This window comes from Penicillium digitatum, chromosome 1, assembly GCF_016767815.1.
Source record: "Penicillium digitatum chromosome 1, complete sequence".
NCBI lineage: Eukaryota > Fungi > Ascomycota > Eurotiomycetes > Eurotiales > Aspergillaceae > Penicillium > Penicillium digitatum.
Genome location: NC_089384.1, coordinates 2,255,471 through 2,269,476, shown reverse-complemented (window position 1 = coordinate 2,269,476; position 14,006 = coordinate 2,255,471). Strand labels below are relative to the sequence as shown.

Below are 14,006 nucleotides of genomic sequence, written 5' to 3'. Positions count from 1 at the left end.
AAAAAAGCAACACACTACCCACGCAACTCAATACTACACCTACATATGCACCTCAACAACAATCCCAAATCCACAAATCCTCGGCGCTCGTGGAAACAACCATGTGGGAATCCTACCTGGCAATCTGCATCCAAAAGACGGATAAGCGCATGGCTGACTTTCCTCCCCCGTCCGAGGTGGTCCGCGAACATGTGATAAAATCCTATGCCGCCTCTGCCGGGATATACACAAGAAGCCCACTCCGTAGAGATGGATATGATATCGATATGGACCATGGCTGAACGCCACCCCATCATATCCACTCCGTAGTAGTCGGTCAGGGGTTTTGCGTACGGTATAATGCATCATGTAATGTGCAACAGAGCCCAGGGCGTGGGGTGTGCGTGTGCGTCTATGCAGATGCAGATATCCTGGTTTAGCCTCCGTCACGCGCTGGGTGGATTGGGGGTTGGCTTTGGGGCTGGTTGGGCCTGGACCTGGACGTGGGCCCAAGGATTCTGGGGTCCGAGGGTATCTGATATGCCACATCCCCTCTGCGCGAGACGGGGATGGAGGGATAGTGTTCTTAAGGTATAGAGCTGGTATTGATCGATGAGATAAGTAGGCGGGACGCTGTGATTGGCTCTAGCGGGGAGGAGACTAGATCCTGTGCTCAGGCCGTCCAAAGCCAGTGCCAACATCAGGGTGCTGATTGGTCTTCACGGTCTCCGTGCGTCAATGGATGTCTTGGATTGCGACCGAAGGCCGGAACGGGCGTTGACTCTATTGGTTACTTGGGATAAGGCACGAATAATAAACAGGGATGCTGAGGGCTGAGAGCTGATGGCTTGCAGATGGCTTGGTTCTGCATACTGCAGTTGGGGGGGGGGGGGGTTAGACGTCCAGACGGGTAGCGGGTGCCAAGTTGTATCCTAGATGAGTGGATGTGATCGTACTGCTTCTAGGTATACGGAATATAGTGGATAGAGCTTACCATAGTGTTGTTCTCCGTACGATGTGATTCATTGCCGGAATGCGTGGGTTGTACATCATTAGCAGAGAGGAAACGGTAGACCGGTTGCACGATTGCACTGGACAAAAAATGTGGTAGACCTATTCTGCTGTTCAGTTTATCCAAAAGACCAAGATCACAAAGACTACATAGTAGGTCATGCATGTCCAGAAAACCAGAATAAAGTAGCATAGGCACATAAACGCCTGCTCAAAAACCCATCCGACAGGCCCTCATCTTTCATAAATCTCCCCAGCATACGCATACATCACAAAACCACATGCAAAAGTAAATTCGTTACATAAATGACCCAGCTCAAACCCAGGGCAGAGGTAGTAGAAAGATCGATGAGACCCAGATGCATTAAAGCGAGAGAATCAAGAGACAGGAAAAGACATAGGGAAAAAGGAAAAATCGCTCAGGGGGTATATTCGCAGGGCACATCATAACCAGATATCACCTTCTTCACCGTTAACCCACTGCGCCCAGACGGCCTCGTAAGCTTTCTCCAGATCGCGCACCCAGCGCGCCGTATCGAAGAGCTTATTCTGGTAGCGGTCCCGGAAGAGCATCTGTCGTATCTCCACCAGCCGGCCGCGGGCGTGGCCCTCGTGACCAGAGTACTGTAAATCTAGGCACAGACGGATAGCCTTGTTTTCGTAGTCTTCGTCCGACGACGCGATGAGATCTTCACGGGCGCGCTGGCCAACTTCAGAGCTGGGGAGTGCGCTGCTGAGAATACTGCTCGCCATGCGGGAGCACATTTTGTACTTGTAGCGCGGGAGGGTGAGTAGCGGGGTGCCGCTCCAGAGGACGTCTGTAGCTGTGGTGTGGGCGTTGCATTCTGGCGTATCAAGAAACAAGTCTAAAATCTTCGCTCGCGCGATGTGTGTGTTCTTCGGGGCTACATCCGTGAAGATGATCCGCGATGCTGTCTCTTCGCCGGCCCAGGCTTTGGCGATGTCTCGTAGGTTTTTTTCGCCTGTGTCTGGGAAGCGGAGGAGCCAGAGAACAGCGTTGGGGATTCGCGCTAGAATGCGCAGCCATGTTCGGAACGTTGTGGGTTCAACCTGGAAGGGAGTTAGTTTATGGTTTGGGACGAGCAGACGCGGCAGGTAGACCGACCTTGTACAACTGGTTGAAATTACCCAAGATGATAGTGTCGTCACTCAAATTGGGGAATAATTCTTTGCGCATTCTCCAGCGCCGGGCTTGTTCTTCTTCCCAAGATACGTGCATTTCGCCGGCGTCTGGGGCACTCTGTCGGTGATCACAGCAGAAAAAGGTATCGCGGGTAAAAACAATCTTTTCTCCGTAAACCCAGTCCTCGAGTTCCTCGGCATTGTCTTCTTCCAGGAGACGATCCTCGATCCGTATCGTGCGCCGTCCGGGGCTTAATGTCTCCGGCGGAATCGAAAGCTGATCAGCAAGAATATAGTCGCACCACTCAGCACCGAGAGTACCTGCAAAGCCCATGAATGACATGTGGATAGGCGCTGGGCGTGCAGCAAAGACTTCGTTGCGAGCTCCTCGCGTGTAGCCGTTCAAGTTAACCAGGATGTGAATCCCATCCGCAACGATCTGTTGAACCAATCGATCGACGGGCCATGCACTCGCATCGTAAAATACAGGAGCCTCCTTCTCAATCTGCTGGCGGTGCACCGATTTATCACTTGGTGTTGTGGCGTAACAGTATGACTTGACGCGGGAGGGATCATGCAGCCCAAACACAGATTGCATCAGATGTGCGAGAGGGTGGTTGTTGAAGTCAGATGACACGTAACCAACTCGAAGGTACGGACTAGGCGGAGACGGTGGAGGGAAGACGGTAGATGGCAGCCACGGCAGTCTCAGGGTCGAGGTTGAAATCCGCAGCCCATTGCGCTGGGAGATCTGACGGATTTGCTTCGCCGACAGTGGGCAGGTGAAGGTATGGAAAGGCAAAACGGTAGGTGCATTTGGGGCAGAAAGACCTCCCGGGAGTTGCGGTCGACGATACTTAGAAAGAGGGTAATCTTTGCCGAAGACATAGCGATCTTGATACCACTGCCAGGTGAGAGACCGGATAGCCCGCTCGACGAGTCGTACGAGTCGAGAGCCTTCCCATTTCTGTCCGGCCCAAGACTGGAAAAGCTTTGTCAGAGACATACGATGGCTGGCAGCAAAGCGAGTAGACTCCAAAGCGGGAGCCAGCTGCAGACACATTTGCTCTGCCGTGCTTGCAGTCAACATGCCACGGCCCCAATATTCGCCTTCTTTGAGCTGTCGGTCGACAATGTCCACTACCCGCTTGATCCATCCGGAGCCGCCCGTGTCGGTGTGGAGTGAATCCCGAAGCATCCCTTTCTCATCAACGTGCCACCGATCTCGGAAGCCCCGCGCGTTGACGACGCCACCACGACCTACCCAGTTGCAGACCGAATTCAAGGCATTTGCTAATCCGCACACTGCCTCTGCAAACTCGGGGTTTACCTTGACAGCGCGCTTATAGTATACAATAGCATCGTTGACCTTGCCACTATCCTTGACGGCATTGGCCAGGTTTGCTAAGGCGATATCGAAGTTGCCATCGCACTGAACTGCTTGCTCGTACATCTTGATAGCAGCATGAAGTTGCCCGATGTCCTTGAGCAGGCTTCCAAGGTTGGTATACAGATGGGCATGTCGCGAGTCGAGATGCAAGCCATAATTGTAGTATGCCAAGGCTAAAGATATTCCACTCCCAGGGACCACTCCAGGAATCTCGAGATGATGCCGAGTCTCATCATTCGAACGCACCAAACCTCTCGCTGGTGGATTGTTTTGAATGCCAGCCAGCAAGATGCCAACATTGTTTGCCGTGGATGGGCTAGGTTGCAGGGAGAGAGAAAGGTAATAGAGAGCCAAAATATCGCGAACGCCAGGGGAAGACCGGGTTGCTCCTGAGGAACCCACGCTAGACATGCCATCCTGGTAAATTTTTGCCAAAGAAAGAAGAGAATTGCTGGTGGTGGAAGTGGCTGCATTGCGAGCCATTCCTTCGGCGATGTATTGAAGCCCAGGCGGCATTCCGCCTGCCAGGAAAACCAGTTTGGCGGTTTTCAACGCTGTCTCCGGATAGAGCAGGATGCTCTCCTGGGACTCATGCTCGGATTTCGGGTACCCATTACTCGGATTTCCAGAAAAGGCAGCAAAAATCTGTTTGATGATGCTTTGGATGCCATGTCGCCTTCGGCCAGCAGCGATGAGAACGGCATCCTCAAATGCAGCTGCAGCACCCGCATTATCACCAAGAGCATAGAGCATGTTTCCTTTGGCATGAACCAAAGCTAGCATTCTCCCGTTCTCCGCCCCTGAAATTGCATATCCACTGCTCGCAAAGCCAAGGGGTTTAGCATCCGGCGAGCCAGGTTCTGTTCCCTGTGTTCGTCCCATGTCGTCATCATACTCGAATGACGCTTTATCGTACATGCACACATCGGAAATATTGCTCTCGGCGTCGCTCTCTGGTTCGCTAGCGTGTTCGTCTGTCTTGAAGCAATCGCCGTCTTTCGGATGACGAAGGGAAGTCTGGACAAAATCAATGATGTTGACGGCTTCCCTGCCTCTGTGGCTATGGCATAGTAAGCCAATCAAATGTTCAACAGCTTCAAAGAAGCTCGGCCGCAGTTGCACGGCGCGCAGCCAATTTTGCGAAGCCTCTTCTCGGCGATCGAGGGCTAACATGGTAGCTGCAAGATTGGAGAGAGCTTCCACATGCCTGGTACTTGTTAGCATCGATCATCAGACAGAAACCATCTTTCACTTACGTTGAGTCACGAGCTATGATCCTGGAGTACCATCGCACGGCTTTGTGATAGTCACCCAAGCCATAAGCTAAACAACCACCGAGCAGCATTCCATCGATCCATTCCCAACGGCTTTCTGCACACAAGTCAGATAGCATTGACAAAGCAGATGCAGCATTCGACATAGGCGAGCCCTCATTGAAAAGGGGGCCACGGGCCCTGGTGAAACTCGGCAGTCCCGGAGGACAGCCCATGTCACGCAATCCAAGCATATGAGTATCTGACCCTCTGCTGTGCGCAAATTTATTTAAGGATGGGCGGCGAGTTTGGACACGAGAGAGAGGTGGAGGATCGTTCGATCTGTGGCTGCCCGCGGTATTGGGTTTCTGGCGTTGCAAGTCATGTTGACTAGTCGGGTAACTGTTGTGACGAGTGAGATCGGGTGGAGGAGCTTGTGAAAAGTCGAGCCCCGGTTGCCGCGGGGGCGTGGGGTAGATGTTCGGTTTCAAGAATCGGGAGTAGCCGTCAATCGCAGCGTTACTAGCGCTGTTGCGGCGAGCCTGGTGGATGGTTGCTAGAAGGTCGACATAGACCCCATGAGCCTCAGATAGGACCTTCTCTTTGAAATCCGTGTTCACTGCTACTGCAGGAACTGGAGGTTGGAATCCATGTATTGGGCGACTCGACCAACTCGTGGGCTCATTGTTTAGTGGCTGTGGTGCTGGAAGGCCTGATAGAGGACGATTGGCTCGGGCGTGGAAAGGTAATTGGTCAGAGTGTCGTGGTGGAAAAAGAGGTTTCATCAAAGAGTCGTGGGTGGGCAAACCAGGCACGGAGTGGCCCCATGCAAGTCCCGAATCTGCGTGGCTACTCAGTGAAACCTGGGCTTTATTAGAGATTGACTGGTTGAGATCGTAGAAAGACTGGCTCGTCTGCTTCGTGAACGACGTCGAGGGTTCAAATCGCGCATCACGAAACGCCGCGGGACGATATGGGATATACACTCCATCCGGCCAATATGGACCGAATGGCCCAGTGCCTGCTGAAGCGGTTGGTCCGAGGCACGATTGCAGGGTGGCTGGTAGGACTGTGGGCACATATTGCCCATTTTGTAGGAGATATCGATGGGCTGGCTGCAGGGGCAAAGTTTGATTCAACATGGAGTCAACTCCCGAAGGATAGTTGACTGGACGCACCCAGCTGGTCCCATTCACATCCTGAACGACTTCTCCTTGGATCGTGCCTGTAGGATCATTTTTGAAGACGGGAGGAAAGTTCGTTTGTTTCGTAGCTGTCTGGTCCAATATAAGCTGCCAATTTTCGGACTGCATCCCTTGGGAGGAAATGAACTGGGCCGGTTCCATCGGCGAAACCAATATGTGCTTCGGTGCTGGTGGCTGAATGGTATCGCCAAGGGCGCCATCATACCCCGCAGCTAGGGTTCCGTTGGGGGTTTTCCTCCGCAGGGTGTTTTCGGCCACATTTGCGCTGGAGCTATAGCCGGAGCCATCGCGGGAATCGAGACGTTGAACGGGATGCGGTAGTTGGATGCGTGATCGTGATATTGTATTAAAGGGAGGTTTAGAGGGATCGTTGCGGACGGAGAATGAGTCGTTCACATCGTCCATATGCTGGTTGAGGGTGTCGGTATGATAGTGTATTCGGTGGTGCGGTTGAACCACGGGAAACGGTGCAACCGTCGGATACATCTTTGGTTGCTTTGATTCAAGAATGGGAATCGGAATACCTTGGGGCCGACCAGCGACAAGGGTATCACCGAAGACTCAGCACGTCAAGTCAACATTCAACAATCATCCTTGAAACGTTTCCGACACCTCATTATGTGACGCCCGTGAAGCCAGTTTTGAGTAGTTCAGCCGGTTACTTTTAGGTTGCGCCAAGGAGTTCAGAACAGCGTCATCGACTGCAAAGTGAAGCAGTGTGGATAGGGAAGGATATGTGATAAGAGGGAAGTGAATATAAAATTTTTTTTTTATTAAAAAAAAAAAAACCAGTAATCCAGAGATCCGAGACGCAAGGGAGATAGAATGTCTAGACGATGCCGGTGTCCGAGACGGCCAATCACAGGGAATCTTGGCAAGTGCGAGGGGTAAATCAATAATAGACTAGAGATATCAGATCAAATCCAAATGAGGGAAGATGGGTAAAGGAGAGTAGTAGAGGTAGAGAGAGGTCAAGAAGTAGAGAAGAAGATTCAAAAGGAAAGAAGTCCCAATGCGAAGAAAGTCAGAAAGAACAAGGTTGAAGGTGAGAAAGCGAGGGAAGTGGACACGGTGGATTCCGGTGGGGGAAGAAAAAAAAAAAAGGGAACAAAAAAAAGGACGAAAATGATCGAAAAGCAATAAATCCAGTTCAACTTGTAGTCGAAAGATCCTGATTATTCTATATCGTGTTACCTAAATCGATGATCTCCTTCCTTTCTCTCTTTCTCTCCCAAAGATAAATATCAACCCTCAAATATCCACTTGATCCAACGGCTCTCCATATATCCAATCCGAGTGGATCATTGGTTCCATCACGGCGACTAGTGATCGGTGACGCCCCCGCCGGTGATCGAGTCGAGCCCGTTCTCTGTTTCTGTGGGCTTTGAGACTTGGCTGAACTTAATGAAATTGACGAAATGTCTGTCTTGAATCTTGAACTGGACTTAATACCTGGATAGCCGCTGAAATGTCTTTCTCTCTTTAATTAAGATCCTTTTGGGAGGAGGGGGGGGGGGGGGGGGGGGGTTTCCCTTTTTCCTTCTCTCATTTTCCATTTTCCTGTTCCCTTTTCCCATTGACAGGCGCCCCCTGGTTATTGCCTTCCCCTCCGATCTTTTCCTATCCGGGATAATTCTGGGGTTGCTCGCAAGCATTTCCACACGATCCCTGCAGTCATTTCATACTTAGCCTCTTAGCAGTATTGTGGATTTTTTTTTATTTTTTTTTAAACCCCCCCCCCCCCCCCCCCCCCCCCCCCCAAAAAAAACAAACATTGGACCGTTGACTCGTATACAGGAACTAATCGATTAACAGGACTTTTCTTGGAGGCTATCCCTAAGTGAAATCCCATAGTCGCACTCGAGAACATTCAACCCCTTCCACACCCTCTCATCCAGACGGGATTCCATAAAGTTAACATGTCATAGGCAGAGATCGGCAAACTGCCCCCACTGTGTTAGCCTGCACAACGTTCCTGTTCAGCGGCATGCGGGTCGGGTGATACAGGCGTTGACTGGTTCAATCTTTCAGCGCAAAAGACAGTACGGAGTACTTCTGACTCCAGTGAACTTTTTCTACTTTTGTCAAGAGAAAAAAAGAAGAGAGAAGAAAAAAAAAAAAGCTGAAAATTGGGGACCAAAAAAAAAGGAATCCAAGTCAGAGATCCACTGGATATTCCCCAACTCCATTCGACCCAGTTATCTATTCTGTCCAAAACTCACACATCAATATCAGCCCCCCACCGTGGATGAGCACGCACATCGCCTTATCAGGGCGGATGAGGATCCTCAGTGGAGTCCTGCACGCTAAGAGAATTGCCAGTGTTTTGGTTACATTTCTCATTTGGTGATACATGATGACGATGTATTATTATATTGATTAATCTCAGCATCGGTGAGCCCATTCTTGCCATTTTGCTGTTCCGAAATCCACAAAGATACACCTCTCTCATGCATGGCCGATAACAAACATTCGAATACGACGTACTCCATACTAATATGTTGATCTTAAATTTCATTGGTGCGCCACGCTCGGATACTTGTTGGCTCGAGGGGCTCTGTTTGGTGTAGCGGCCGTTGGGATGTTTCAGACTCAGAATGGAATTCAAATGACGCACCTGGTACTCCGCACACAGGACGGGCTGTAATGCAGCGTTGGTGTGACGTCTACTTTCGTACTTAGGCTTACACGAACAGGTCTAGTGAGGGATCCATATAAAGTGTAGGTTGTGAAGTCATTTGTACCGCACAGACTATATCATTATCGCGGGGTGGGGGGAGTCGTTTGATTCGGTCCACACAATGTACATATATATCTACCTCACACAGCCAGAAGCTTGAAAACTCAACTTCTCAGCCTGTCTTCTCTGGACACAAGTTCAGGCCCAAATGGGTTCTTATCATATCAGAACGACGGAGTACTCAAGTGTCAGTAACATGGCGTCGCATAAGATACATGTATGCGGGCAGCCCGCATGCAGGGGAGCCTGGTTCCATGTGAGATGAGGATGAAGTACTTTGGTCCACCGCCACCGAAGGATGAGAGTGCAAGAGTGTGCGAAAATCATGGGTTTTTTTCTGACAGAAGAAACAGGATTAAAGGTGATGCTGAAAGATTTCATTGTTGAAGCTAGGTAGCCTACAGCTTACGACTGTTTTTTTTTAAAAAAAAAACCGTTCTCTTCTGCAAGAGATGTAGACCCGAAATATGGATCACTGCACCCACGAAGACAAGTCTCCAAGGATACCGCGATGAGTAATGGGACTGATTTCCTCTTCCCCACTTAAAATAAGCCTATACCACGTTTTGATATGATCAATCCTCGTAGGGAAAGAACGGTAAGGGCCAGAGTGTTGTGGGGGTTCCATCCAAAGGACGGACTGTCGGCTACGCCGGGCGTAGCCTCTCATGATTCTCATCACCATAGGAGAAGGCGTGAGGATCATGAGAGGACTTTGAAGAGAATCGAAAGGAATACAACCGGAAGGGAACGAGAAAAAGAACAAGCAGCGAGCTGGTCGATTTGTTCCAATTGCACACTCGCGAATTAGGAAAAAGGTATCATAGGTCATGACTCATGAATATTTGGTTGGTTTGAGAAACCATTCGTATTCTGCAACTAGCCATCTCATCATTAAGAGAAGCACGCTTTAGAAATCAGATAGGCCTCCTCTATTTTTTTGATCATTCAAGAGTGAATGATTTATTCCTCGGGAACTGATGACATTGTTAGTAGTGAGATTTTTTATCTTCAAACAGTGGGCAAAACTCACTGTCAATCTCGCCAGACTTGACGTCATCGGAGACATCCTTGGGGCTGCGGCCGTCGACCTGGCAGCCGACGGAGAAAGCAGTACCGAGGATCTCAAGGACACCACCACGGAGCTCCTTGGCCATCGAGCGGGTGCGCATGATGCGGGCAATCTCGATGATCTCATCCATAGGAATGGACTTAGAGTGCTTGATGTTCTTCTCCTTCTTGCGGTCACGGGGAGGCTCCTTGAGGGCCTTGATGACGAGGGAAGAAGCGGAGGGAACAACGGAGACGGCGGCCTGACGGTTCTGGATGGTCAGGCGGACGGTAACACGGAGACCCTTCCAGTCGCCAGTGTTCTTGGCGATGTCTTCACCAATCTTCTTGGGAGACAGACCGAGGGGACCAATCTTGGGGGCCAGAGCGGACTGAGCGCCGACCTCACCACCAGTCACACGGAGGTGGCTGAACAACCAAATTAGTTTCTTGTCGGCTTGAAAGAGTGGAAGGAGCCTTGGAGAAAAGATAAATAAACTTACATGATCTTCACCTCATTGGGATCGAACTTGGGAGCTGATCACGAGGGAATGTTAGTCGCCATATTGCAATAGGCCAAGTAGATGATACTTACGCATGGCGAGTGCGAAAGGTAGTCGATCGTCCTTGGTTGTCGAAGAGGATGGTTACAGAAGAGAAGAGGGAAAGGAGCAAAAAAATCAAACTTGAAGGAGACTCGGTGCTAGCGTGGCCCACACTTGCTCAACTAAGCGAACGAGCGAATTGGGAGCTAGGGTATGGATAAATGGTCACGTGATACTGTTAAACCCTTATCGAGTTGATTGCCTCTATGGTATTTTGTGCAGTGACGACATCTCGGTGTTCAACGGATTATTTGGTTATTAAAATCGCAAGAGACTTTTTTAGAAAAAACCCCCTGTAATGGTATCAATCCATTCAATCTACTACTATATCGCGTCAAAGGAGTTAAATCACCGCTAAAGATACACAAGACCCGAGGGTCGATGACAGACCGCCCTTGCTCTCATGGCCATCATCTCATAACACTTAGCTGGTGCCAGATACAGCAAGTCTACAATTAGGTTAGCACGGAAGATTCCAAATAAAAATTGGAGGAAAACTTACTTCATCAGGTGGTCCATGAATGTCTGGAGCGACACGTCGTCAGTGAAGATGGTCTGCGATGAGACACCACCACCGTATCCACCTGTGGTGTGGGTGGTCGACGGGTTCAGCTTGGACAGCAAGAAACGGGCCTGAGAACCACCAGCGTCACAGACAATGAAACGGGGCAGAGGGAAACGGTCGGCAATAAGATCCTAGAGGACACGTGTCAGTACGAATGATGAGCATACGACTAGGAAGGCGGCAACGAACCCTAGCATCCTCTTTCGGCTGGTCAAGAAGCAACTTGAGGTTCTCATAGCCCTCCTGTTCATGGTACCCGGCTTTCCTCCACTCCGCAATAGTCTCACCGTTGAAGATGAGGATGTGGAAGAAGGTATCAAGGAGAAGAATGTGGGCGGGCTGGATAGAAGCGGAGTCCAGCAGCACTGGCTGAGCACCCTCTTGTTCCAGAGAGTATGAATCAAGAGTGGGCTGGATCATGACAAGGGAGTCACCAGTATCCTCGTGGTTCAAGACGTGGCGGTAGAAAGCAGTTTCATCGGGGGAGTTATTGAAAACCTGCAAGAACTGACTTCGGCGCAGATGGAACATGAACTGAGGGTACAAGGTGAAGTTCTTTTCCAATCGGAATGATGTCGGGTCATCCTTCCGGTAGTCAGCGAATCGGGAGCAGAGTCTGATTAGCATGCGATCAACCCAGCGCAGGACGTCTGGACCGTCATCAACCTCAGCCTTGAACACTGCAATACGGGCCATAAGGACAGCGGCAGCCTCTTGGTCGAAGGACTGTGCCAGAGTTGGGTCACCCGCAGGTCCGCTCAAGGGGCGGGCAGTAGTGGTCACTCGTAGGTGGTAATGCCCAGAGGAATGCTGGTAGTATGTCAAAAACTGGATCACACCGCGTTGAGGACCTGGCTGAACAGCAGCTGGGCCACCCTGGTTGGCAATCTCAAAGTAAATACCGTAGCTGGAGGATGGGTCCATTCCACACATCTTCCACGCACAGGTATTACCGATACCGCATTCTGTCTCACCGACAGAGCTTGACTTCTTGTTTAACGAGATGGCGTGACCGATCAGACCAGTAACCTTGAGCTCCTTGGTTGTAAGCACCTCGAGAGATGCATTGAAGCCCATTAAGAGGTTATCGTTGGCATCCTTGTCGAACACGCGCACGAACGATTGCTTAAACTGTGAGGATGTGAAGCTATCTGTGAGAAGCATGTGACCTCCAGTAAAGTTGGAGAGGTTCTTCATTTCCAGCAAACCGACTTGATCAAGACATCCGGCGAAAATATCGACAATGTGGCCATTGTTAGCCGCGCGCTTAGCGAGGGCGTCATAGAACTAGGATAAACTTAGCAAAGTTCCAATACACCCATGGGAGGAGAACCAACCTTGACAGCCTTCTTGTAGTACTTGATGTTGTCCCGGTCGATATCGTGGTGCGAACGAATGGGCTCCTTCAATTCAGGTGAAACAACGTGGCCAGGGCCCTCAGTGGCTGCACCACTAGTGAAGGTCATAATGCGGCCTCCGGCATTCTGGAAGGAAGTCTCAAGCAGACCAACAGCAACGCTCAGGGCAACACCAGTGCAGCGCAGGGGACGCTTGTCATTGGCAACTGGCCAGGGATCACGCTGCAATTGTTCGAGGACATTGGTGATCTGGAACTCAGCCTGCTGAACAGGCATAAGGAAGCGTGCAGCTGGGCCAAGGGGAGGACGGGCAGGCTGTTGTTGAGGAACACCGGGGCGCACGCCACCGGCCAGCCCCAGCATTTCTTGAACCTGCTTGGCGTTGTATTCCTTGTTGCCCCTGAACACATATGACTTTGCGCATTCGGTATATCCGAGCTCGTGAACTTGGGCCTATATATGAAGGTCAATAACATGCCTCCTGTCTTGCGAAGATCATCAATCCCTACCATTGTACCGAAGGTAATCAGACCAACCAGCGCATTGGCCGGCAGAAGAGACAAGCTCATGATGAGGGAATCTTTCACAGCCTGCAGACTGTCATCCTCCTGGCAGGTATCGACAACAAAGACGAAGATCGGGGGGGCGGGGGCGGGTCGTGCCAATTGGTACTCGATCGTCGTGCTCTGGGGGTGGAGTTCTGGGGGTATCGTGTTCTCCGTGATATCCTTGTAATGCGGAGGAAGAGGGTTGCGCGACAAACAGAACGGGCAGATCCAGACTCGTGCGCGGACATCGACAGTGCTTTACAAACGTCAGTCCAACTACTTATCGAGGTGTGCCAGGGTAACGCGTCACGTACGCATATGGGTTGAGCACAGCTCGGCAGGGCTGCTTGCAAGTTACGGGCTCATATTGTAGCAGAGGAGCCTCTGGCTTTTCCTTCAATGGGGTGTAGACGGCGGCAATGGGAACGACCAAGCGGGACGCTTCCTACATCGAGTATCAGCGAATGATGCGGTGAAGGTAAAGGGTATCACTATCACGAACCATGCGAGTGCTCGGGAAAGTGTTCCAACTGAGTCTGATGCCATCGCGGTCCTCCACATCGCTCCATTGATCCTTCAACGCTTCGTAATCCATCTTGTCGGTAGATGTTCCGGGACTCGGTCCTGTATTGACAAAGAGAGGGGGTATATGCGGATATTGAGAAGTCGCAAGGAAAAAGAACCTCGAATTTTAGGGTCTACTCCAAGAAATTAAAGCAAGTGAGCCACCCGGAGCATAATCCAGTCCCAAAAGAAATCGGAGTCCCTGTTAATAGCTAGGGATTGAATGAACGAGATGGAGGAGTATGTTGTGTGGAGGTCCGGTCCGTGAGTAAGGCCAGGTTGCAGCACAGTTGGTCTCTAATGCCTCCCGGACCAAAACATCATTAAAACTCGGCTCGTCCGCTGTTTTTCCACCTCTTTTCTTTTTCTTCTTCAATTTCACGCCAGCCTACAATGTGTGCAAACATGTTTTAATCAACAACTTCCGTCATTCCATGGCAAAGTTGTCTTCTAGTTGAGCGGAGAATGACTTGACCCGTTGCTGGGCACCTGGATTTGAGAGGTCATTCTGATCCTTTCCGATTCTCTGGGAATCAGCTGTGGTCACACTCCCACTAAATACCAAATTGTTAGAAGATATTATCGTGCTTGAAAT

At 50.6% G+C, this 14,006-nt stretch overlaps 3 protein-coding genes across 3 annotated transcripts; all 3 read right to left on the bottom strand.

The window, feature by feature from the left end:
• Window positions 1-1,434: 1,434 nt before the first annotated feature.
• On the bottom strand, window positions 1,435-6,467 carry Pdw03_3084 (UDP-N-acetylglucosaminyltransferase; the record flags this gene model as incomplete). Its single annotated transcript, XM_014677061.1, has 3 exons — window positions 1,435-2,061; window positions 2,117-4,730; window positions 4,780-6,467. 3 exons carry the CDS (start codon window positions 6,465-6,467, stop codon window positions 1,435-1,437), a joined length of 4,929 nt encoding a protein of 1,642 aa, XP_014532547.1.
• A 3,217-nt stretch (window positions 6,468-9,684) lies between these two features.
• Pdw03_3083 (60S ribosomal protein uL11) lies at window positions 9,685-10,370 on the bottom strand (the record flags this gene model as incomplete). The annotated part of the gene is made up of 4 exons (XM_014677063.1): window positions 9,685-9,698; window positions 9,755-10,200; window positions 10,275-10,308; window positions 10,367-10,370. 4 exons carry the CDS (start codon window positions 10,368-10,370, stop codon window positions 9,685-9,687), a joined length of 498 nt encoding a protein of 165 aa, XP_014532549.1.
• Window positions 10,371-10,800: 430 nt separating this feature from the next.
• On the bottom strand, window positions 10,801-13,442 carry Pdw03_3082 (Protein transport protein Sec23, putative; the record flags this gene model as incomplete). The annotated part of the gene is made up of 7 exons (XM_014677064.1): window positions 10,801-10,825; window positions 10,879-11,072; window positions 11,131-12,228; window positions 12,279-12,752; window positions 12,809-13,103; window positions 13,162-13,292; window positions 13,350-13,442. The coding sequence occupies 7 exons, from the start codon at window positions 13,440-13,442 to the stop codon at window positions 10,801-10,803; spliced, it is 2,310 nt and encodes a 769-aa protein (XP_014532550.1).
• Window positions 13,443-14,006: the final 564 nt, after the last annotated feature.